The sequence below is a fragment of the Saimiri boliviensis genome, chromosome 15 (assembly GCF_048565385.1).
Source record: "Saimiri boliviensis isolate mSaiBol1 chromosome 15, mSaiBol1.pri, whole genome shotgun sequence".
NCBI lineage: Eukaryota > Metazoa > Chordata > Mammalia > Primates > Cebidae > Saimiri > Saimiri boliviensis.
In genome coordinates this window covers 19,706,403-19,730,522 of record NC_133463.1, presented here as the reverse complement: position 1 = coordinate 19,730,522, position 24,120 = coordinate 19,706,403, and the positions used below count along the sequence as shown (strand labels likewise).

At 35.7% G+C, this 24,120-nt stretch overlaps 1 protein-coding gene across 2 annotated transcripts in view; it reads left to right on the top strand.

Moving 5' to 3' along the window:
* Positions 1 to 24,120, top strand: part of ARFGEF1 (ARF guanine nucleotide exchange factor 1) — a 163,312-nt gene that overhangs the window by 39,471 nt on the left and 99,721 nt on the right. For both annotated transcript variants that reach the window (XM_010330735.3, XM_003942896.4), the window contains exons 2-7: positions 895 to 925; positions 2,288 to 2,444; positions 4,596 to 4,742; positions 7,579 to 7,758; positions 12,206 to 12,482; positions 16,094 to 16,204. In XM_010330735.3, coding sequence (XP_010329037.1) covers positions 895 to 925; positions 2,288 to 2,444; positions 4,596 to 4,742; positions 7,579 to 7,758; positions 12,206 to 12,482; positions 16,094 to 16,204 — 903 coding nt within the window. The remainder of the gene's footprint in view (positions 1 to 894; positions 926 to 2,287; positions 2,445 to 4,595; positions 4,743 to 7,578; positions 7,759 to 12,205; positions 12,483 to 16,093; positions 16,205 to 24,120) is intronic.

Here is a 24,120-nt window from a genome sequence, read left to right as displayed (position 1 = left end):
CTGTTACAGGTAGGATTTGACCTTGTAGTATAAATAGTGAAGGGAAAATTCCCCATTAAATTGGGCATGTATATTTTAAAGGGCCTTGTATAGTCATAAATAGAAAAATCAGTTAATATCAATGCACAAACATATTTAAGAAGTTAAAGTTCTAGTGTGATAATCTCCCTGGAATAGTCACAAGGGTGGTGCATTAAGGTGTTTTCCCCCTGTCCTCCAATATCTGCCATATGTTTTGTGACTTCAGTATAGCATACACATTATTTAGTTGTGGGTTTTTTTTGGGGAGGAGGGGGTGGAACAGGGTCTTGTTCTTGTGCATAGGCTGGAGTGTAGTGATGTCTAGTGGTTATAGCTCACTATAACCTTTAACTCCTGGGCTCAAGGGATCCTCCCACCTCAGCTCCCCACCTCATGTAGCTAGAACTGCAGGCACATCACCATGCCTAGCTGATTTTTACTTTTTTTTTTTTTTTGTAGAGATGGGGGTCTTCGTTGCCCAGGCTGATCTCAAACTTCTTAAGTGATCCTCCTGCATTGGCCTCCCAAAGCACTAGCATTACAGGCGTGAGCCACTGAACTTGGCCCTGTTCTTAATATTAATGCTTATGCTTAATACAAATAGTTACTTGACCAAAAAGGAAATGCTTTGAGAAAAGGAAATGTGTTGGGAATTAATAATCTGTAACTTCACCTATCCTTATGATTGTTAATGTACATATTCATATAGTTTTGTATAAATTTAAAAATTTAGATGAAACAATTTTAGCACCTAATTTTTATTAAATTTGCATTCTTTCCAACTTTTTATAGAAGTTCTGAATGAGTAATTATGAAATTACTGTCTTTTTGTTGTCAAGTTTTCTAATGTATGCTTCTTTTTTCCCCCCTCAGAGGAAATAAAAGCGGAAACTGAAAAACAGAGGTTTGTGGGATTTCTTTTCTTTTGTAAAAATAATTTGCAAACTTGTCAGTCTTGGTCAAAATAATACACTCATCTATATTTTAGTGTGGCAGATTTTCTGCATATGAGTTTTGTAGTAAAATCAACTTTAAAAATAGGTTTTAAGAAATATATAAAATACACACATTTCTTTCTTTCTTTCTTTTTTTTTTTTGAGACGGAGTTTTGCTTTTGTTACCCAGGCTGGAGTGCAATGGCGCCATCTCGGCTCACCCCAATCTCCGCCCCCTGGGTTCAGGCAATTCTCCTGTCTCAGCCTCCTGAGTAGCTGGGATTATAGGCACGCGCCACCATGCCCAACTAATTTTTTGTATTTTTCTAGTAGAGACGGGGTTTCACTCTGTTGACCAGGATGGTCTCGATCTCTTGACTTCGTGATCCATCCGCCTCGGCCTCCCAAAGCGTTGGGATTACAGGCGTGAGCCACCGCACCCGGTGACACACATTTCTTAAAACCTATTTTTATATATGTTTATAAAAATGTATTTTTTTTTTTTATTTTTAGAGTTAGGGTCTGGCTCTGTTGCCCAGACTGGAGTGCAGTGGTGCAATCACAGCTCACTGCAACTTGGCGCCTCCCAGATTTAAATGATCCTTCAACCTCAGCCTGCTGAGTACCTGTGACTATAGGCGAACACCACCATGCCTGGCTAATTTTTATATTTTTTGTAGAGATGGGATTTTGCCATGTTGCCCAGGCTGGTCTTGAACTAGACTCAAGTGATCCACTCACCTTGGCTTTCCAAAGTGCTGGGATTACAGGCATGAGCCACAGGGCTCTGCTATAAGCATACTTAAAAATACAAAATGATTCTTATATAAATAAGTATATAAAGATACTTCTGAAATACCATAAGGTATGCTTCAGAGTCTTAAAGACTTTCATTCATATTTGGAAAAATTAACTATTTTTTTTTTATAGTGTTGGCCTTTTTAGGACAATATTGAGTAACTAAAAAAATTGATTTTGACTTAAGGCCAAATAGAAAGGCCATTGCTTTTTAGGTATTATGATACCAAATTCGTTAAGTGACAATAAAATATTTCTGTAATAGAAGCATTTTGAATTTTTTAGTTTTTGTAGACCAATTTTTGCAGACAAGATTTCAGTGTCTTGTGTTTAGTCACAGCTCTGGCCACTGGCTTTTAACCATGTGGCAAACCACTTCATTTCTGTGGGCTTTGGTTTCCTTATGAAATATGGGAAGATAGAGGACTGGTTTAGCAAGATTCCTTTTAGAACTAAAATTCTGTGTTTCTACATGGGTTTATCATCAATATTATAAATATGATACGCTAATCAGACTTTTCTTTCTCATCTAGTCCTCCTCATGGAGAAGCAAAAGCTGGATCAAGCACCCTTCCACCAGTGAAATCTAAGACAAATTTTATTGAAGCAGACAAGTACTTCTTGCCTTTTGAGTTGGCATGCCAGTCCAAATGTCCCCGCATAGTTAGTACATCTCTAGATTGCTTACAGGTATGTGTAAAATGGCACTTTCTAAAAACTGTCTACCTTGAATGTATTTCTAAAACATTACTCACATTGATGATTCAGACATTTCCATGAAAGCTTTGAATACTCTTTTGTGTGGTAAGAAACCAAATAATTTTTTATATTTAAGACAGAATAATAGTTGCAAAAGATGTTTCTCATTTAATAATGAAAAGTATTGATTTGGTTTCATCAGTGAAATGGAAGACCTGTAATACGTTTACCCGGCTGCCAGCCTTACATACATCACCATTTGCACATAATTTTTCTAAGTGTCTCCTGTTTTTTGTTTGTTTGTTTGTTGTTTGTTTTTGGAGACAGAATCTTGCTCTGTTACCTGGGCTAGAGTGCAGTGGCATGATCTCAGCTCACTGTGACCTCCGCCACCTGTGTTCAAGCAGTTCTGTTGCCTCAGCCTCCCAAGTAGCTGGGATTACAGACACGCCTAACCATGCCCAGCTAATTTTTTTTGTTTGTTTTTGTTTAATAGAGATAGGGTTTCACTATATTGGCCAGGGTGGTCTTGAACTCCTGACAAGTGATCCACCTACCCGCCTGCCTCGGCCTCCCAAAGTACTAGGATTACAGGTGTGAGCCACTGTCCCTGGCCGTCGTCTGCTGTTTTATGGTTTTGTTTTTTGTTTTCTGAGATGGAGTCCTACTCTGTTGCCCAGGTTGGAGTGCATTGGTGTGATCCTGGCTCACTGCAACCTCCACTTCCCAGGTTCAACCGATTCCCCTGCCTCAGCCTCTGGAGTAGCTGGGATTTCAGGCACATGCCATCATGTCCAGCTAATTTTTTTTGTATTTTAGTAGAGATTGGGTTTCACCCTGTTCGCCAGGATGGTCTTGATCTCCTGACCTCGTGATCCTCCCTCCTTGGCCTCCCAAAGTGTTGGAATTACAGGCACGAGCAACTGCACCCGACCCCGTGTCTGCTGTTTTATATGAAACAATAGGTTAACATTGACAGCTTAATATAATTTAATATTTAACTGCTAGACTTAGCTGTGGCAGTCATTTATGTCAGAAAAATTTCTGAAAAATTTTACCCTGTTTTACACATATACAGAGAATCCTCATAGATAGTATATTTGTAAGACAAGCCTCTAAGTAGAGGGGTACTTCTCTTTTAAACTGTTCTCACTGTTTTGGAATTATATGTATTCAGCTATAATTTAGTGGCTAGTAAAAGATCATATGTTTTGTCCTTAAGGATTGGTTAAAGATAAGTTCATCTGATTTGTGATCTTGTTTTCATTGGAAAATTAGAATGATAATATCTAAAGCCTTCCTTCTAGGGGATAATGATAATGATAATGATTGATGAGCAAATCTGTGATGTATTGTAGCTAGTATATGGTAATTAGGTTTTCTGCATATTGATGAATCATTTAGAAAGAGATTGGGGGTCATTTAAAGCATGAAGATAATTTTCGCAAAAGCAGTATCAGTAAAACCTTGTTTATATAGAAAGCAATAAGGAATTTTTTTTTTTGAGGCAAGGTCTCAACTGTCGTCTAGGTTGGAATGTAGTGGCCAATCTCGGCTCACTGCAACCCCCACCTCCCAAGGCTCAAGCAGTCCTCTCAGCCTCTTGAGTAGCTGGGACTATAGGTGCATACCACCACACCCAGCTAATTTTTGAGTTTTTTGTAGAGATGGGTTTTCCCCATGTTGCCCAGGCTGGTCTCAAACTCCTAAACTCAAGTAATCCACCCACGTCAGCCTCCCAAAGTGCTGGGATTATAGGCATTAGCCACTGCACCCAGCCACAGTAAGCAATTCTAACTCATTGGAGACAAGTTCTCAAGGCCTGGCTTTCTCAAAATACTACCTGATGGTTTTATTATGGTTATTGTTCTGTTTTTGTGATTATTACAACTATAAAGTTTACATATTTATATGAATAAACTATCTACAGGAAAAAGTTGGTATAGCTTTGGCTTTGATAATACCTTTATGTTTTTATGTAAAAATTTTAATGTATATTTAATTGTATACTGTAATTTTAATATATATTTCACTAGTGTATATATACACACACACACACGTGTGTGTGTATATATATATATATATATATATATATGTATTTGTTAGCTTACTTAGGATCTTTGTTTTCTTTCTCCATTTTAGAAACTTATTGCTTATGGGCACTTGACTGGTAATGCTCCAGATAGTACAACACCAGGCAAAAAATTAATTGATAGAATTATTGAAACAATATGTGGCTGCTTCCAAGGTCCTCAGACAGATGAAGGAGTTCAGCTGCAGATAATAAAGGTAATTATATAAAGTAAAATAGTTATTCATAATCTATATCTTTAAAATTCAGATGCCTTTCACCTTGAAAACATCAGGAAAGATCATTTTATGTGCCTTCCAGCTATAATGAGGTTATTTGAGGCTGGGCACAGTGGGCTCACGCCTGTAATCCCAACACTTTGGGAGGCCAAGTTGGGCAGATCACTTGAGGTCAGGAGTTTGAGACCAGCCTGGCCAACATGGTGAAACCTCTGTCTCTACTAAAATTAGAAAAAAAATTAGCTGGGTGTGATTGTGGGCACCTGTGGTTCCAGCTACTTGGGTGGCTGAGGAAGGAGAATCACTTGAACCTGGGAGACAGAGGTTGCGGTGAGCCGAGATCATGCCACTGTACTCCAGCCTGGGTGACAGAGTAAAACTCCAGTCTCAAGAAAGAAAAAAAAAAAAGGTTATCTGGTTATGGATGCTTTTGAGACCCCATGTTAGGGGATTGTAATGTTTGTTAGAGTTTGTTAGAGGAAAACTATGTTCTTATCGCTCTTCTTTTGAAGGTCTCAGTAGGCTTGAGCTCCCAGAATCTGAAATTTCAGAGTTTTTCTGTTTCTGGCATGTTTCTCATATATATATATATATATATATATATATATATATATATATATATATATTCCATCTGTTAAACTTTAGAGTAGTTCTTAAAGCTGTGACCCTCTAGTTTCTTCTGTACTGTTGGACCCATCATAGCCTGTACTCGCAACCCATGAGTCACCAGGTGACACTACTTGTCCACCAGCTCTCATGATTCCCTTGCACCCATCCATCTATTGAACTTGCTCAGCTCAACAAAACCCTGTTCTGGGTTTGTGCTGTAATACACCTGTTTGATTGAATTCCTTCAGAGAAAAATAAGTAATGTTTTCATTTTGTTACAGATAATGATTTCTTAATGTTATTGCTAATGGTAATGGTGGTATTTTTTATAGCAGTAAAATTTTCCTGTGCTATATATAGTATAGTACTTTTGAAATTGTTTTCACATGTAGACATGTTTTTTCATGTGTGAATACAGCCCTTTTGGAGCCTTTCAGTTTTATAACTGTTTACTTAAGAAGCCATATAATATCTATATTCTAAAAAAAAAATGCTGTGCATGTTGTTTCATGCCTGTAATCCTAGCACTTTGGGAGGCCCAGGCAAGAAGGTTGCTTGATCCCAGAAGTTTGAGACCAGCCTTGGCAACACAGCAAGGCCCTGTCTCTACAAAATTACTAAAGTAATTTAAAAAGTAGCTGTGTATGGTGATGTGTGCCTGTGGTCCCAGCTACTCAGAAGGCTGAGGTGAGAGGATCACTTGAGCCCAGGAATTGAGGCTGCAGTGAGCCATGTTCACTGCCCTGTGCTTCAGGCTTGGCAATATAGTGAGATCCTGTCTCAAAAAAGAAAAAAATGAGTTGATCATTTTGACTTACCATGTATAGTTTCATGTCATGTATGGTTTAAGGCAGGCGTCCCCAAACTACAGCCTATGGGCCACATGCGGTCCCCTGAGGCCATTTATCCAGCCCCCCGCCGCACTTCAGGAAGGGGCACCTCTTTCATTGGTGGTCAGTGAGAGGAGCACAGCATGTGGCGGCCCTCCAACAGTCTGAGGGACAGTGAACTGGCCCGCTGTGTAAAAAGTTTGGGTACGCCTGGTAAGATACGCCTATTAATGCTGACTCTACATAGCATTGCACAACATAAAGACAAAAGATAAGGTCTTTGCTCTTGAGAAATTGGAAGTAGCCCAATTTGTGGAAATTCATATAGGTTAAAGTTATTCACTTTACTGAAAGATTTGCCTTAGGAATTTGTTTTTTAATTTGGGACAATCTCACTCTGTTGACCAGGCTAAGTGCTGTGACACGATCACGGCTCACTGTAGCCTTGACCTCCCTGGCTCAAATGATCTTCCCACGTCAGCTTCCCAAGTAGCTGGGACCACAGATACATGCCACTTATGCCTAGCTACTTTAGAATTGTTTTAAATGCTCTATTCTAAAACATAAGGCTCTTCGACAGTAACAACAACAACACAATAATTGAGTTCAGTCTGTTAAAAAAGATCTCAGAAAAATTTGAAGGCTAATAAGATGCAACGTGTATCTTCCCAAGTTGATGGTCTAGTTCATGATATTATGAGATATCACAGATATCTCATGTGACATATCTGTGCTCTACTGCAACAGCTTTAGTGCTGTGCATTTTAGTAAATTAAATAGTATTTTGATTAAAATCAAACTTTGGTTGAAACAAATTAGTTGAATGGTTTTCAGATTATGTGGAGACTACTGACACAGTGAGGAAAACATCAGATATTTTAACAGTTGATGATATATTCAAGGTCGGTAGAAATTCCGTGTATACTACCTGCAATGCAAGTAGTAATTGTTTCTGAAAGTTTTAATTCTAATATGAAAATACTTAATTTTTGTGCTGAAACTCTATATGCAGAAAATCACTTTAGGGCCTGATGTGGTGGCTCATGCCTTTAATCCCAGCACTTCAGGAGGCTGAGATGGGAGGCTTACATGAAGCCAGGAGTTCGAGATTAGTCTGGGAAACAAAGAGAGACTGCATCTCTACAAAAAGAAAAATAAACAAAAGTAGCTGGGTATGGGGATGCTCACCTGTAGTCCCAGCTACTCAGGAGGCTGCTTCAAGAGGATCCCTTAATAAGCACAGGAGTTCAAGACTACAGTGAGCTATGATCATACCATCGCATTCCAGCCTGGGTAACAGAGTGAGAGAGACTTTGTCTCCAAAAAAAAAAGGGGAAAAAAAAAATCTCTTTAACTTTGTCCTTTTTTTTTTTAAGGCATTACTTACTGCAGTAACATCACAACACATAGAAATTCACGAAGGGACTGTACTGCAAGCTGTGAGAACATGTTACAATATCTATTTAGCAAGCAAAAATCTCATCAATCAGACAACAGCCAAAGCTACTCTCACTCAGATGCTAAATGTTATCTTTGCACGCATGGAAAACCAAGCAGTAAGTATTTTAAAAAGAGACCAATTGTATAGAACACAATAGGCATTAAATATAGAAAGGAGTTTACAGTAATTAGAGTGAAATCTTTGTGCCTATAGAGAAGAATATCTTTTTATTGACAGTTCCACTTACTGGAGATTTGTGGGATTGTGTTTTTAAGGTTTACTGACTTAACTTTGGACAAAGTATTTTTTGTTTTTCACAATTAGAATGTGAAATTTACCAATTGCCATCTTCCTTGTGGAAGGAAGTACTTAGGAACTGATACTTTTACTACATTCAAGCTTAGTAGAGTGTAATGTAGATGTAAAATACTTAATCTAATCTGAAATAAAATTACTCATTAAGCCTTAAAAAATGCATTTCTATGTTGATGAAATACATATTTCCTCCATTTGATAAAGGAGCATGATATTCTTTATACTTTAAACTGCTTCAGGTTGATTCTAAGAGATCAGCAACTACAGAATTGTTTTTAATTGCCTAGGTCTTCACTATTAAAAATCAACATTGAGCTTCTTAATTTGAACTGATTTTAAATTTAGAGAAAAGTTGCAAAAATTTTGCAGAGCAATTTCTTTTACCCTTCACCCTGCTTCCCTTAATGCAGTTAACTTACATACATACATTTGATAGTATAATTATGAAAAGCAGAATTAACATTGGTATAATATTGTTAACTAAACCACAGACCCTACTTGAATTTCACCAATTTTCCCACTGATGTTGTAAGATTTGACCCAGGATCCCACATTGCATTTAGTATGTGTGCGTTTAGTTGTTATGTCTTAGTCTTCTCCAGTCTGTGACACTCCTCAGCTTTTCCTTATCTTTCATGATCTTGCCATTTTTTAAAGGATACTAATAATTTATTTTGTTGAATTTTCCTCAGTTTACTTTATCTTTTGTTTTCTCATGATTAGAATGAGGTTATGTATTTTTTGCTAGATTATCTCTGAAACAGTGTTGTGTCCTTTTCAGGAGTTCATGATGTTAATGTATCTTAATGTTGGTGATGTTAACCTTGATCACTTGGTTAAGGTGGTTATCTGTCAGGTTCCCCTGCTATGAAGTTAGTAGTTTTTCTTTTGCAATTAATAAATGTCTTTGGGGAGATATTTTAAGACAGTGCAAATACTCTGTTTCTTCTCAGATCCCCCCCCACTTCCTCAGTTTTGATATGTATCAGTGGATCTTGTTGGCAACATTAATTATTGTGGTGTTTCCCTAATGATTTTTGTGCTTCTCTCTTTCCTTCTGTATTTATTAACTGAAATTCTTCTCCCTTATTCATTCAGTTATTTAAATCAATCTGTAATCATGGATGTTTATTGTATTTTATGGTTATAATGTGTGCTAAAGTTACTTATTTTGTTGCCCAAATTATTACAGTTTTGGTCCCTTGTCCTTGTGATCAGCTCCCATCCTTTTTTGAGTACCTCTCTACTTTCTTTATTCTCAAGATGTTCCAGGCTCATTTTGAATTTTCCCTGCTTCAGCCTTGGAATCAACCACTTCAATAAGGAGCCCTGGCTCTTTTGACTGGAGAATGGTGTTTAAAAACCAAAACCTCAGTGCTAGATGTGTTCATTGTTACTCTGTGTTATTGCTTCTAGGCCTCTCAGCAGATAAGAGTTAGAAAATAAGTGTTTATATACTATCCCTTCTGCCCCACTCAATTCCCACACTTGTATGTGACTTTCCATCTGTGGAAAATAAAACCATGTGTTCATACTGATATTTCTGGTTTCAGTGCAACAAATCAGCATTCATTTCAGTCTTCTCCCTTTATTTGTAACTTATTTCTCTGAATGATGAGAAATATGGCTTTTGTATTCTAAATACATTGATTGTTCAATCCTGTTATACCCATTAGTTTCAGAATTGCTAATCATTACCAGTGTGAAAAAAAATTCACTAAGTAGGTTATAGCATTTATATTCAGTTTTGTTTTGTTTTGTTTTGTTTTTTTTGGTCTTCAGCCTTATCTATTCAAAATATTATTTTCTAGTTACTTAGATTAGTTCCTTTCTTCCCCACACTCTGCAGTGGGGTAATGCTACTCCTTTGTGATAATAGATTCATTTGTTACTCTCTGCTTTTCAATTTTGGTATCTGTCACATCCTGGTTAGTTTTAATTATAGTCATCCCTCAATATTCATGGGGATTGGTGCCAGGGCACTCCTGTCGATACCAAAATCCATGGATACTCAAGACCTTTTTATAAAATGGTGTAATATTTGCATATAATATACACACATCCTCTGTATACTTTAAATCATCTCTAGATTACTTATAATACCTAATATTTTGTAAATGGTTATTATACTGTATTGTTTAGGGAAGAATGACCAAAAAACAGTTGTCTCTACATGTTTCTTCAGTACAGACAGAGCCATTCTTTTTCTCCCCCATAAGTATTTTCAATCCCTGGTTGGTTGAATCCACAGATATAGAACCCATGGGGATACAGAGGGCAAATTGTACTTATTTATTTTTTAGGTTTGTAAAACATTACTATGATTTAAGAGTCAGAAGGTCTACTCAGAAAAGTACCAATTCCTCCTAATTCCTCCTACCTCATTCCTCTTCCTCTCTTCTTTTCATCCCTTTAATGTAAGACAGAAGCCACGTGTCTACCTTATAATCAGAAGTGGTCACACAGGTACATCATGGGAAGGGACAACACAAGGGAGTGAAAATTGAGAAGTGGACATCATTGGTGACCATCTTGAAGATTAGCTACTACACATGCTATATGTTCTCTTTTGTATTTTCCTCTTTTCACTGAGCAGTCTGTCCTAGAAAGCATTTCATATCAGTCCTTAAAGACTATCCTCATTCTTTTTTATAGACTTATAATACTTTAGGGTATAGTATAGCCTATTATCTATTAAGTTACTCTCCTATGTAATGGCATTAATTTATTTCTGATATTTTGCAGCCACAAAAAGTGGTTTTGCTGCTTTTTTTTTTTTTTTTTTGAGGACATAAATAAAATAATGTTGTCACTTTTTAATAATAAAGTTTTTTTGGTTTAACAAATTTTTTATTAAATTCCTTGTATGTTCCTGGCACTGTGCTAGGCCTCACTTATACAGTGATGAGCAAAACTGACTTAACTATTACCTTTCAATATATTACAAACATTTGAGGCAAAGAGTTTCCCTTAAACAAATATATAACTGAATTATGATAAAGACTGTGAATATGATTTGTGTTACAAAGAGTATTTAGTTCTTTGCTATGGATAACTATAGAAAAGGGGGAAAAGAGGGAGATTAAAATAAGGGGAAAAGGAATATAGACGATTTACATCTACATTTTCTAAAATCTTAAGCTAGAAGTCAAATTCTTTGATATTAACTACTGGTAACCTTAATCTTCCCCTTCTTTCACAAAATAAAACTCCCTACAAAGAAAATTTTGTCAAACCATAGCATTAAAATATTTTAATTCAAACTTATTTTATAAATTCATAGAATTCTGGCATTTCCATTTAACCTGGAATATTACTGGAGAATATGAAATGTTTGTATTTGGTACTGTACAAGATTTATCTTGGTGGAAATTAATTATTTGAGACTCATTCTTATCAGGTCTTGAGGACCAAAAGAGATGTGTGAAAAGCAATAAAGTGCTAAAAAATGAAATCTTGTGATCCCAATAGTTAATGTTTATAGCATCTTGTGAGCCAGTTTTACAGATAGTATTATATATATTAATAGTATTAATATAATAATATAATACTATTATATATGTTAATAGTATTATATAATAATATAATACTATTATATATGTTAATAGTATTATATAATAATATAATACTATTATTATATATATAATGGCAGTTTTTCTAAAAATTCAGATATTTGTAGATACTTTTTTCATAATTATTAAATGACTAGGCAGAGTGATTTAAGCCTTCATTGTAATTCTATTAAATGTAATTTTAATTTTTTTTATTAAAAGATATTTGACAAGGTGACATAAGAACATTCTACAGAAGGATAAACACCAAAAAGTTCCTTCCCACTCTTGTTTCCCATTTGATCATTTCCTAATCTCTGCCCTCTATAGGTAACTATTAGTACTAGTTTCTTAAGTATCTTTATAGACTTTCATTCTGTATGTGTAAGCAAAAGTGAATGTGTGTGTGTGTGTGTGTGTGTGTGTGTGTGTTTCATTCACACAAACACCAAATACAATGAAAATAGTATATAGTGAAAGTCTTTCATCTCTGCTCTTATGTGTCAATTTCCAGCCGCTTAAGAAGTAAACATTGTCCATTGTTATTGGTATATTTTATGTTCTGCATTTCTGATAAACTATAATTTCCAAGCATAGAGAAGAGGTGGCACCTTATAGAAAGGATTGTTTATACATCATCCTTCCACATTTTAAACAACTTATTTTACTAATATTGGAAATTTTATTTATTTCCAGTTACAGGAAGCAAAACAAATGGAAAAAGAAAGGCATCGGCAGCATCATCATCTGTTACAGTCTCCAGTAAGCCATCATGAGCCTGAATCACCTCAACTTAGATATTTGCCACCTCAGACTGTTGATCATATATCCCAAGAGCACGAAGGGCACCTTGACCCCCATACAAATGATGTAGATAAAAGTCTTCAGGATGATACAGAGCCTGAAAATGGATCTGATATTTCCAGTGCAGAAAATGAACAGACTGAAGCTGATCAGGCAACTGCAGCTGAAAGTAATCTTCTTGAGAAGGGGATGCGGGTTGTGTGTGTTAAGGGAAATGTGTAGGAATGAGAGTTTTGGTGAAGAAATGTTGAAAGGATAATATGATTTAATGTTTGTCAGACACTTTGTGATAATTGTGGACTTTTCTCATTGTAGGTGGTAAAGTTAATCTGACTATAACCTACAAGATACCTATGAATAATTCTTTGCATTTATTGGCATCTCATGAGCAGTGTGATTTATAGATTTTGTTTGGAGCTCAGATATGTTTCTAAAGAGGGTCATAAATGTCCATTAAGTGTTATATAGGAATTTCAGTTTCTTAAGATTGGTTTCATAGCTAACAAGTAACCTAGTTTTCTGGAATGTGACTGAAATTTTAAAAAAGTCATTACCAGTCTTAAAAATATGACTATGATCAAAAAAAGTACTGAAATTAAATATAAAAACAAAGTTTTTGAGTGACCAACTGATAGACCAAAAATTTCATTTTTTAAAATCATGATGCTTAGTAATCACTAAAATTGAGATGTTCACTGACTTTTTAAATGTATATTTATAAGAAAACACAAGGTTATAAAAATTGATTTTACAAATTTGTTTCTCTGCAAAAATTATCCCATGAAGTTGTTTTTTTCCCAAATATTATTTTCGGCTTTAGCTGTTCTAAGAAACTACCAGGGAGTTTGTGTTGTTCCCTTCGCCCTTTTTAAATGATGGGAATTCTGTTGCCTGTCCAGTGATATTGTCTAGAACTAGGATGGTTAGGGGTCAATTACAGTTCATCTGAAGTCTGTGTATATACTTCACTTTGAGGAAAGACTTCAGTTACATATTTTCAGCTTTTGATTTTTTTTTTTAAAACCATGCCTTTCCCAAAACTTAGTAGTGGCATGAATACATGCCTTTTTACACTTTTCCCCTAGCTTTTAAAGGCATGCTTTTTAAATAGTACTTTACTATTTGTTTTATAAAGAGATGACTTTGCTTAGCCAAGCATTCACAGTACTGAAGCTAATAGTGAATTCATATCACTTATATGATTCACATTTGTCTAGCCTACCTTTGCCAAAATTTTCCCTGCTTTCACTGTGAGCTAATAAAGGGTAGATTCAAAGGGCTAATCTCTAATAAAGCCGGGACTTTATTCTTTTGTTTATTTATCTATGTATGTAGCAAACCTTCATTGAGCATACCGTGTCTTAGGCACCGTGCCAGGACTTGAGGTTAAAAAGATGATGGAGATAACAGCTACTGCTTTAGTGTTCCTAGCATACCTGGAAGGTCAAGTGAGCATAAATGAAGTATAATATGTGATAGGTGTTCTGAAAATGCCATGCACAAAGTAATTATGCTGAGAAGAGTTAGGAAATTTCTTTGTTGAGAAAGTGATGATATTTTAGTTGAATCTTGATAGATAGGGGTAGGAAATTTTCCAGTCAAGGAAACAACTGGACTAAGACCCAAGGAATGGGAGCGTCTGCTGTGTGTGAGGTACCACTGTAGATGCCTTGTAGAATACAGAGTTAGAAAGACAGTTTCCTGTGGCATTGTCATTATTATTTTGGCTCTGAAGATGTTTTTCTCCCAATAGTTAATATAAATGAAAATTCTGCTTGGCAGCCGTTGGTTCAAAGTGCATTTTTTGGAGTACATCTCTGTCACTTACCAGCTGTGTGACTTTGGACATAATAGTTAACTTCTCTAAGCACATTGTATATGTAATAAATATTAGTCAGTGTTATTCTGTTATATTTCCTTCAGATGATTTATGTGAAAATTGACTCCTCACTAGTCATTTTGTACATTGGTAGATAGTGGTTATGTATATTTAGTTATTTTGAAACTAATTTTCAGGCTTTAGGTAGTTTTAGCCAACTAGAGCATGGAAATAAAACACTTAAGAATGGTAGAAAAATTATCTGTCTAGACATTTATGTTTTTATTCCACAGAACACTCTAAATTCTATTTTTATTTGGATATTATGTAAAATAAGGTTGTTCATTTACATGCATATTTATCGGGTTTCCACTTGTGGCATTCAGTATTTTGTAGGATACTACAGACAGTAAATTGGTAACAGTGATATTATAGGGAGGACAGGCACCTAGAAGCCACTCTTATCAGTAGTGGTCCTTTTTTCCTTTTTTTTTTTTTGGTTACAGTGTCTTTCTCTGTTACCCAGACTGGAGTGCAATGATAAAATCATGTGTCACTGCAGGCCTAGGAACAAGCAGTCCTCCCGCCTCAGCCTCTCAAGTAGCTAGGACTATAGGCAGGTACCACCATACCCAGCTAATATTTAAATTTTTTGTAGCAGCTGGGTCCCACTGTGTCGCCCAGGCTGATCTTGAGCTCCTGGGCTTAAGTGATCCTCCCACCTCAGCTTCCCAAAGTCCTGGGATTACAAATGTGAGCTCCTGTGCTCAGCTGTAGTGGTTCTTTGTAGTAGTAGGAAGGGACAGGGAGTTGAAACTGCGATATCACCAGCTAATATGCTGTCTGATGCCCTTTGGTGTAGGACAGTAGTAGCTCAAAACAGTGTTTTGAATCCCAAAGCATTCTAAAGTGATAATTGAGCTGCTTTGAGATATTTTTCAACATTTTTAAAAAGCCTAGTAGAATTCCTGTTTTCATAGACTATGCAGGATATCTAGAACATCAGATATCATCAGTTTCTTTTATGCTATTCAGAAATTTTGATTGGCAGTTGTCTGTTGTTGGTGTTGTTTTTCTTTTTTTACATTAAATTGGACAATGAATTCTTCTTTAACTTCTTAAATTTAGCTTTACATTGGCTATGTAGATTCTGTCAGTGAAAAAATAGGAAGAGCCAGAAAGCACTCGTGAAGGCCCAGATGCTTCTTCAGGGACCTCACCATAGAGTAGAGTGTTGATCTTACTATTGATGATCCTAAGTAATTGAAACAAGCTTTAATTACATTAAAAAATTTTTTTTTTTTTAGACAGAGCCCTGCACTGTCGCCCAGGCTGGAGTGCAATGGCACAATCTCGGCTCATTGCAACCTCTGCCTCCCAATTTCAAGTGATTCTCCTGCCTCAGCCTCCTGAGTAGCTAGGATTACAGGCATATGCCACCACACCTGGCTAATTTTTGTATTTTTAGTAGAGATGGAGTTTCACCGTGTTGGCCAGGCTGGTCTCGAACTCCTCACCTCAGGTGATCCACCCACCTTGGCCTCCCAGAGTGGTGTGATTACAGGCATAAGCCACTGCAGCTGGCTTAATTACGTTTAATATATTTGATAAGGGATAGTGTAATGTGTGTAGTAAGTATAAGTAAGTATTTGTAGGACATGTTAGAAACGTTTCATTCAAAATACATTTTAAAGTTTTGGTTCTTAAAGGACTAATCGAGAAAATTCAGTTAAGTGGAATAATGTAATAGCTTGTCAAATGAATCATTATTGAAATTGACTTAAATTTGGAAAATATTTAAATTTTGAAGGTTTAGCATATAATTGCTTCTAATTTCATGTATCTATTTGATTTTTTTCTTTTATTCCTCATTGTTTAGGAAAGTTTTTCATCATAAATGTTTACTAAAAAGCTTTCAAAAAGTTAAAATAATGTTCTGTTGAATTTTTCTTCTTTTAAAGCATTATCTAAAAATGACATATTATATGATGGAGAAAACCATGATTGTGAGGAAAAGCCACAAGACATTGTACAGAACATTGTAGAAGAAATGGTGAACATTGTTGTTGGAGGTAATATACTTCATTCAAAATTATTTTATTCTGTCTGTGAGATTGCATCTGACTTCGGAGACTTCGTAATGTGTGGAACAGAAAGGGCAAAATTAAAACATTTGGAGCCAACCAATGGAAAGTTATAAATTCCACATTTAGGATTTTGGCCTTGATTCTAGAACAAATAGGTTAATATTGAAGATTTTAGCACTGAGAAATGCGATGATCAAAACTATGCTTTAAGAAGTTAAGTTGGAAAATAGGAAGTCCCAGTAGGAGACCAGCACAGTAATCAAAGCCTGGATAGGACAGAAACAGAGGAGACAGAGACAAAAATATGGATAAGTGATGTAATGGATTTTGAATCAAGATGATTTTATAACTGATTAAGTAGGTAAAGAAGAGAAAAGAGAAAATAAAATATGTCAAAGGCCTTCAAGATTACCCCAGGGTTTGGTGATTTCTCTGGAAGCCGTCACAAGACCCTGCATATAGTTGTACTCCTTGCATGATTTATTAGTGAAAAAGTACAAGGCAGAATGATCACTAGGAAAAGGTATATGAGGTGAAGTCTGGAGAAAATCAGGTACATGCTCCAAAAGTCTCTCTCAGAGAAGTCATACAAGATGCTCTTAATTCAAATTGTGAAGTGTTGTCTACCAGGGAAGCTCATTAGAAACTCGGGGCCAGGGTTTTTATTGGTGGCTGTTATGCAGGCACCTAGCATGTGCCAAAATTCAGACTCCCAGAAGGAAGGCTCGTGTTGAGGACAAATCATACTCTTTGTACAGTTTAGAATAGTGAGTCACTTTTATCAGTTCTGGGAATAGTGGGTTACCTTCCAAAATAGTGGGATCCCTCCCAAGTAGGCCTTTCTAAGGATAGGCAGTCTCTGACCTACTATGTTACCTCTTTTCTGTACAGGTAGTGTTTCAGTTTTTGAGTCTAAATGGATAGGTGGATGGTGGTACTATTGGTAGAATTGAATCATCTTGGAAGATAAGTCACTTGGGAAAAAAGGCATTTAATTTACTTTTGACATACTGAATTTGACTTTCAGATTGGCCATTCATGTGGAAATGATTATGAAATACATAATGGAAAGACTCTGGCTCAAGAATTACCAAGGCAGGTGGTATAGATGGGAGTCATTCTGTTAAAATTAATAGTGAAGCCATGAGATTACTAAGTGGGAAATGGTAGAGGCTGAAGAAGAGACAGTGATTTCAGGAGTATGAATTTTATATATATATATTTTTAAAATAAAAATAGGGAGGAGAAAATAGCAGTATATGCCCATGCATTCTTTAAACATATCATAATATAGTAAGGAGTTGGCAAATTATGGCCTGTGGGCCAAATTCAACCCGCTACCTATTTTTGTATGTAAAATAATACTGTGACACAACCATGTTTATTTGTTTTTATATTGCCTATAGAAGCTTCTGTTGCACTACATAGGTAGAGTTAAATTGTTTCAGTAGAGATTGTACCACCTGTGAAGCCTAAAATGTTTATCATCTGGCCCTTTATAAAAAATGTTCACCAGCACCTAACAGAATACAGAGTCTGAAGTGAAAGTTTTGTGTAACTTTTTTCTTAGGAAAAATGCCAAACCTAGAGAAAAGTTCAAAAAAAAAAAAAAGTTCAGTTGTACAATGAAATGAACACCTATGTGCCCTTTATCTGGATTCACTAATTGTTAACGATTTTGCTGTGTTTGCTTTGTGTATCTATAAACACACATACACATAACGTATGTGTCTTTGCTGAAACATTTGAAAATTGGTTGTATACATCTTGACATTTCACCCTTAAATACCTCACAGTGTATGTCTTCTCCAAATAAGAGCATTCTTATACATAAGCACAATTCCATTTTCACACCTAGGGAAATTAATACAATTTCAAGAATATCTAATACACATATATTTTTCATTGTTCCCAGTTTTCCCAAAATGTGTCTTATATCCTTTCTTTTTTTTCCTAAATCCAGAATTCACCCTAGGTAAACTCTCATTTGCTTATCTGTCTCTTTGGTTTAGAGCAAGTCCTCTTGATTTTTCCCCCCGTCTTTCATGATACTTACTTTTTTGAAGAGTCTTTTGCCTTGTAGAGTATTCTAAACTTTGGATTTATTGGATAGTTTCTTTACCATCCTATATGAGTAATTTGAGATTGTCATCTACATGATTAGTTTAGATTAAACATATTTGGTGAAAATACTGCATAGGTGATTATTGGTACTTCATATTATATCATATAAATTGGTACATAATGACACATTACCCCCCTGTTGGTGATGGTGTTGGTTAAGATGGTGACTATCAGCTCTCTGTAATGTAAAGGAACGTTTTCACTTTGTAACTAATAGCTAAGCTGAGATGATACTTTGAGACTATATGAAGATTTATTCACCCCATGTTACACCCCCCTCCCCAAGAAGAAGTCTTGCTCTGTCACCCAGGCTGGGGTGTAGTGGTACAGTCTTGAGTCACTGCAGCCTTGACCTCCTGGGCTCAAGCAATCCTCCTGCCTCAGCCTCCTGAGTAGCTGGGTCTACAGGTATACACCACCATGCCTAGCTAGTTTTTGTATTTTTTTTGTCGAGATGGAGTCTTGCTTGTGTTGCCCAGGCTGGGCTTGGACTCCTGGCCTCAGGTGATCCTCCCATCTCAGTCTCCCCAGGTGCTGGGATTACAGGCATGAACCACACACTTGGCCCACTTAGTGATTTCAGCACACATTTTTGATCCTTGCCTTACTTAGATACAACACTGGGTTGCAATACAGCAATTTTCTGATTCTAACATTCGTTGACATTTTTCTATAGAGAAGAACTCTCTCATCCCACCCCACCCCCATTAAAAAAATACCATGGATTCAATGAATTCTTTTATTTATTATGTGATGTGTTATAATCCTGTATCATTATTATTTTTATTTTTTGCCTGCCAGTAGGAATCCCTTCAAGCCAACACCCATGTTCTTTTGATGTGATTCCATTAGTCTTTGAGCTTTTCCCTTATGTTTGGAACAGAAAGATGTTCCAGCTTCTCCTTCAGCTTCCCTTTTCCTCAGCCCTGGAATCAGCTAGTTCTCCAAAGAGTCTCTGTTCTTAGTGGGCATTTGTTTTTAGTAACCAAGAATTGTGTACAAGGTGTGCTTGTTGCTAGCTGCTGAGATGTCCTTACTTGTAGTCCCTTCTAATGGACAGAGATAGGCAAACATACAATTAGTTTTAAGTTCCTATTTGTAGTTCTACTTCGCATTCAACACTACAAGGTTTCTCCTCATCTTCCTGTACTTCCTATTTGTATCTTCCTTTTCCTGCAGTGAAAACCCGGATTCCCAAGAAGATGCCATTACCAACAGCAAACCTATAAAGTTCAAAATTTCTCTGTAATTATATGCATCCTTAAATATATCCTACTAAGATGAGTGAGAGGACTGTTTTTTTTTTTGTTTTTTTTTTTTTGAGACGGAGTTTCACTCTTGTTACCCAGGCTGGAGTGCAATGGCGCGATCTCGGCTCACCGCAACCTCCGCCTCCTGGGTTCAGGCAATTCTCCTGCCTCAGCCTCCTGAGTAGCTGGGATTACAGGCACGTGCCACCATGCCCAGCTAATTTTTTGTATTTTTAGTAGAGACGGGGTTTCACCATGTTGACCAGGATGGTGTCGATCTCTCGACCTCGTGATCCACCCGCCTCAGCCTCCCAAAGTGCTGGGATTACAGGCTTGAGCCACCGCGCCCGGCTGAGAGGACTGTTTTTAAAAAGTTATCTTGAATTAATTATTTTATTGGTTCTTTTTTTAAATATGAAAAATGTTTACATGATTCAAGGTCAGAATTACATAAAATGTTTACATAGAGAACTCCTCATCAGCTCCTTCCTTCTCTTATCCTCCTTCTATAGGTAATCACTTTCACTAGCTTTTAGTTTATCTCTGGAGGTTGGGGGTTGCCCATACATGTGTGCTTGTGCGTAAAAGAAGTAAACAAATGCATGTATTTTTATTTCCCTTTCTAACATCTTTTGTTAGAATACTGCATGTATGTGTGTATGTTGCTTTTTTTTTTTTTTTTTTTTTTTTGAGACAGAGTTTCGCCGCTTTTGTTACCCAGACTGGAGTGCAATGGCGTGATCTCAGCTCACCGCAACCTCCGCCTCCTGGTTCAGGCAATTCTCCTGCCTCAGCCTCCTGAGTAGCTGGGATTACAGGCACGCGCCACCATGGCCAGCTAATTTTTTTGTATTTTTAGTAGAGACAGGATTTCACCATGTTGACCAGGATGGTCTCGATCTCCTGACCTCGCGATCCACCTGCCTCGGCCTCCCAAAGTGCTGGGATTACAGGCTTGAGCCACCGCGCCCGGCTTATGTTGCTTTTTTTTTAACCTAACATATATTAGAAATCATTCTATTTCAGTTGACAGAGATTTTCTTCTCTTCTCTTAGGGCTTTCTGCATAATACTCCTTTATGCAGGTATAGCATAGTTTATTCAGCCAGCCCCCTATTGTACTTAGGTTGTTTCCAGTGTTTTGCTGTTACAAAAATGCTGCAGTGAGTAACTTTGTACATCTGTATTGTTTCATATTTATGGAAGTTTATCTTCAGGGCAAATTCCTAGAAATGAGATTATTATTGGGTCAAGTGGTAAATGAATATGAACATTTGTTAGCTATTGCTAAATTACTCTTTATAGGTGTTGTGCCATTTTGCACTCTTACCAGTAATGTATGAGAGTCCCTTTTTCTCCACAGCTACTAGTACTAAAAGATTTTGAGTTTTTACCAACCTGATAAGTGAGAAATGTATCTCAGTTTGGTTTTAATGTACATTTCTCTGACTGTAAGTGAAATAACCTTTTCATATCTGTAGGATCATTTGTATCTCTTTTAGTGAGTTACCTATTCATGTCTTCTGTTCACTTTTCCATCAGATTTTTATCCTTTTCCCGTTAAGACTCCTTTCTATATTAGGATTCTGTAATACATTTTACAGATACTTTCTCTCAGTTTATTATTTGCCCAAGTCTTTTGATCTTGTTATGTTGTGTTTTACTCTACATAATTTTTAAATAACATTTTTCACACATGCCTGCATATATATATTTAAGTATAAATGGGAATATACTTAAGTTTGATAATTTGCATCTTTCACATAGTAAACTATATCCATTCATGTCCATTTGTATTTCATTATATCACTGGGCCATAATTTATTTAAATAATCTCCTATTAATACTAGCATTTAGATTATTTCCAGGTTTTTGCTTTTTATAAACATTGTTGTGATATACCTTTCTTATGATAGACATCTTTTTGCACTCATCTTTTGGATAAATTATAAAGAAGGAATAGATTGATCAAAGTCTATGAATATTTAAAAAATTTGTATACAGTGCTATAATGTCATTGTAATGATGGTGTTTATTGTTTTAATTTGCATTTGACTATTTGCAAGGTCAAAACATAGGCAATCATTTTCATAGATCAAAGATTGGTAATTTTATATATTCCAACTATCATTGGACTGTTTATACTTTTTTGAATTACAATTTATGTCTTTTACCTGTTTTTCCTTTTCTTTCTTTTGTTCTTATTTTCAAGAGTTCTTCATACTAAAATTATTTTTTGTTCAGTGTATTGTAAATATTTTTTTCTACTCAGTCTTTGTTTTGTTTGAACGTTTTTTTTTTGTTTTTTTGTTTTGTTTTTGAGATGGAGTCTTGCTCTGTCACCCAGGCTGGAGTTCAGTGGCACGATCTCGGCTCACTGCAACCTCTGCCTCCCAGGTTCAAGCAATTCTCCTGTCTCAGCCTCCCACGTAGCTCAGATTACAGACGCACACCACCATTCCTGGCTAATTTTTGTGTTTTTTTTGTAGAAATGGGGTTTCACCATGTTGGCCTTGTGATCCACCTGCCTCAGCCTCCTAAAATGCTGCGATTACAGGCCTGAGCCATCATGCTTGGCCTATATCGTTATTTTCTGAGCACATACTTTACCGCAAAAAAATTTTTTTTGAGATTATCTTTTTATTTATGGTTTCCGTTTTTGTTTTGCTTAAAATGAATTTTACAACCCTAAGATTATAAAATGTGCTACAATACATTTTTTAATACTTATTAAATTTTTTGACTTTTATTCTTTAATTCATCTCAGATTTATTTTTCTTTATAGTTTGAAATTGTATAGCTAATTATAACCTGTGGAAATAATCATTTCTCAATTTGAAATGAAAATTTTATCCTAAATAGTTCTGTGTTTTGAGTTTTCTGTACAATTGTATTGAGCTATTTGTACATTTTTATCCAGTGTTGAATCCTTTAAAATACTTTGTCTTTATAGAACATTTTGATTTTCATAATGCAAGGCCTTCCACTTTAATTTTTTTCTCTTGTGTTTAATTTTTGTGTTTTATAGTATCTGTTTTTAAAATATGTATTAAATGTGTTCTTTTTTTAGGTGAACTTTAGAACCACTTTATTAAGTTCAAAAGTTAACACTTATTTAGTAATTGAAATTATCATGTGCTTATAAATTCACTTGGGAAGATTATATCTTCTTTGCAATAATATTGAGTCTTCTCCTTCAGAAACATAAAAAGTTCATTTAGTGAAGTCTTTTACGTCGTTCAGGAAAGTATTGTTTTCTTCCTTTGGCTCTTAGACATTTTTTGTTAAATTATTTCTATATGTTTGGTTTAGTTTTGATAATATTTTGGTGGAGTCTTCTTTCTCTATTACCTAATTTAATTGGAATATAAAAAAAATTCTTGTTTTTCCGCATTTATCTCCTATTTGGTCACCTTCTGAACTCATATTATTTCTAAAAGTTTTTCATTTGGTTATTTCCACTTTTCCCAAGTGAATGATGATATTTTTATCTTTGTCTTTTCCTTTACAGTATTTATACTTCATTTTTGTTTGTTTCTTTGGGTTAAATTACATTGGCTAGAACCTCCAGAAAATGTTGACTAGTGTTAATAATGGCAAGGATCTTCATTTTTTTTTAACATTATTGATAGTATTTCACCATTAAATTTGATGATTGCTATTGTTTTTGGAGGATATTCTTTATCATTACTTTTGTTTTTTAAATCAGGAGTAGCTATTGAGTTTTTTAAGCCTTTTCATTATTCTAGAAATATTTTCTTTGTTGTTGTTGCTAATTTTTCATTCTTTCTGTGGTCTTTTCCACATTTCACACTATACAGATGTTGAATATTCTAGATCATGTTGAATATTCTAGATCAAATCTTCCTGGATTGCTATTGTAGTCTTTTCTAATTTCTGTCATTTTGTTTTATGGGTCTACATTCAGCAAGAATGTTACAAAGATTTTTCCATTTTGCAAATATTTTTTAGTAATACTCATTCTACTGCTTTTTCCCGTGTGTTTTTGTTTCAGTCATATTTTTCTCCCAAGAACCCCATTTTTCTCTGAGCTTCTTTTTTTATGGCACTGTGCTCTTGTGTATCATTCAACATTGCTTCACATATCACTGACTGTACTAACTGGAAATGTCCTAGCTGTAAAATCTAATTTCCAATTTGCTCAGATTGCTGTGCTTTGTCTTCACTTTTGAGCTATAAACTTTATGTTTTTACCTATTTGTAGAAAGAGACTAGATATGATCGGTCTACTCTCAGTAATTGTGTATAGGTTTTTTTCTATTTCTTGTGAGGCCTTCCTTTCCAAAATTTATGATGTGACTGTGGTCCAAAGGCTGACCTCATTTGTAAGCTGAAAGCAACGAAGCAGGTGCCTCCCTTGAGCAGGTCATGGCTCTAGTGGCCCTTGGGCTGTGTAGTCGCATATCATTCACCGTATTATAAGCACAAACCAAAGTCAAGTGAAGCTTGGGATGAATGCTATACACTTCTTATATATTCTACACTGAGGGAGCTCTTCACACTTCTT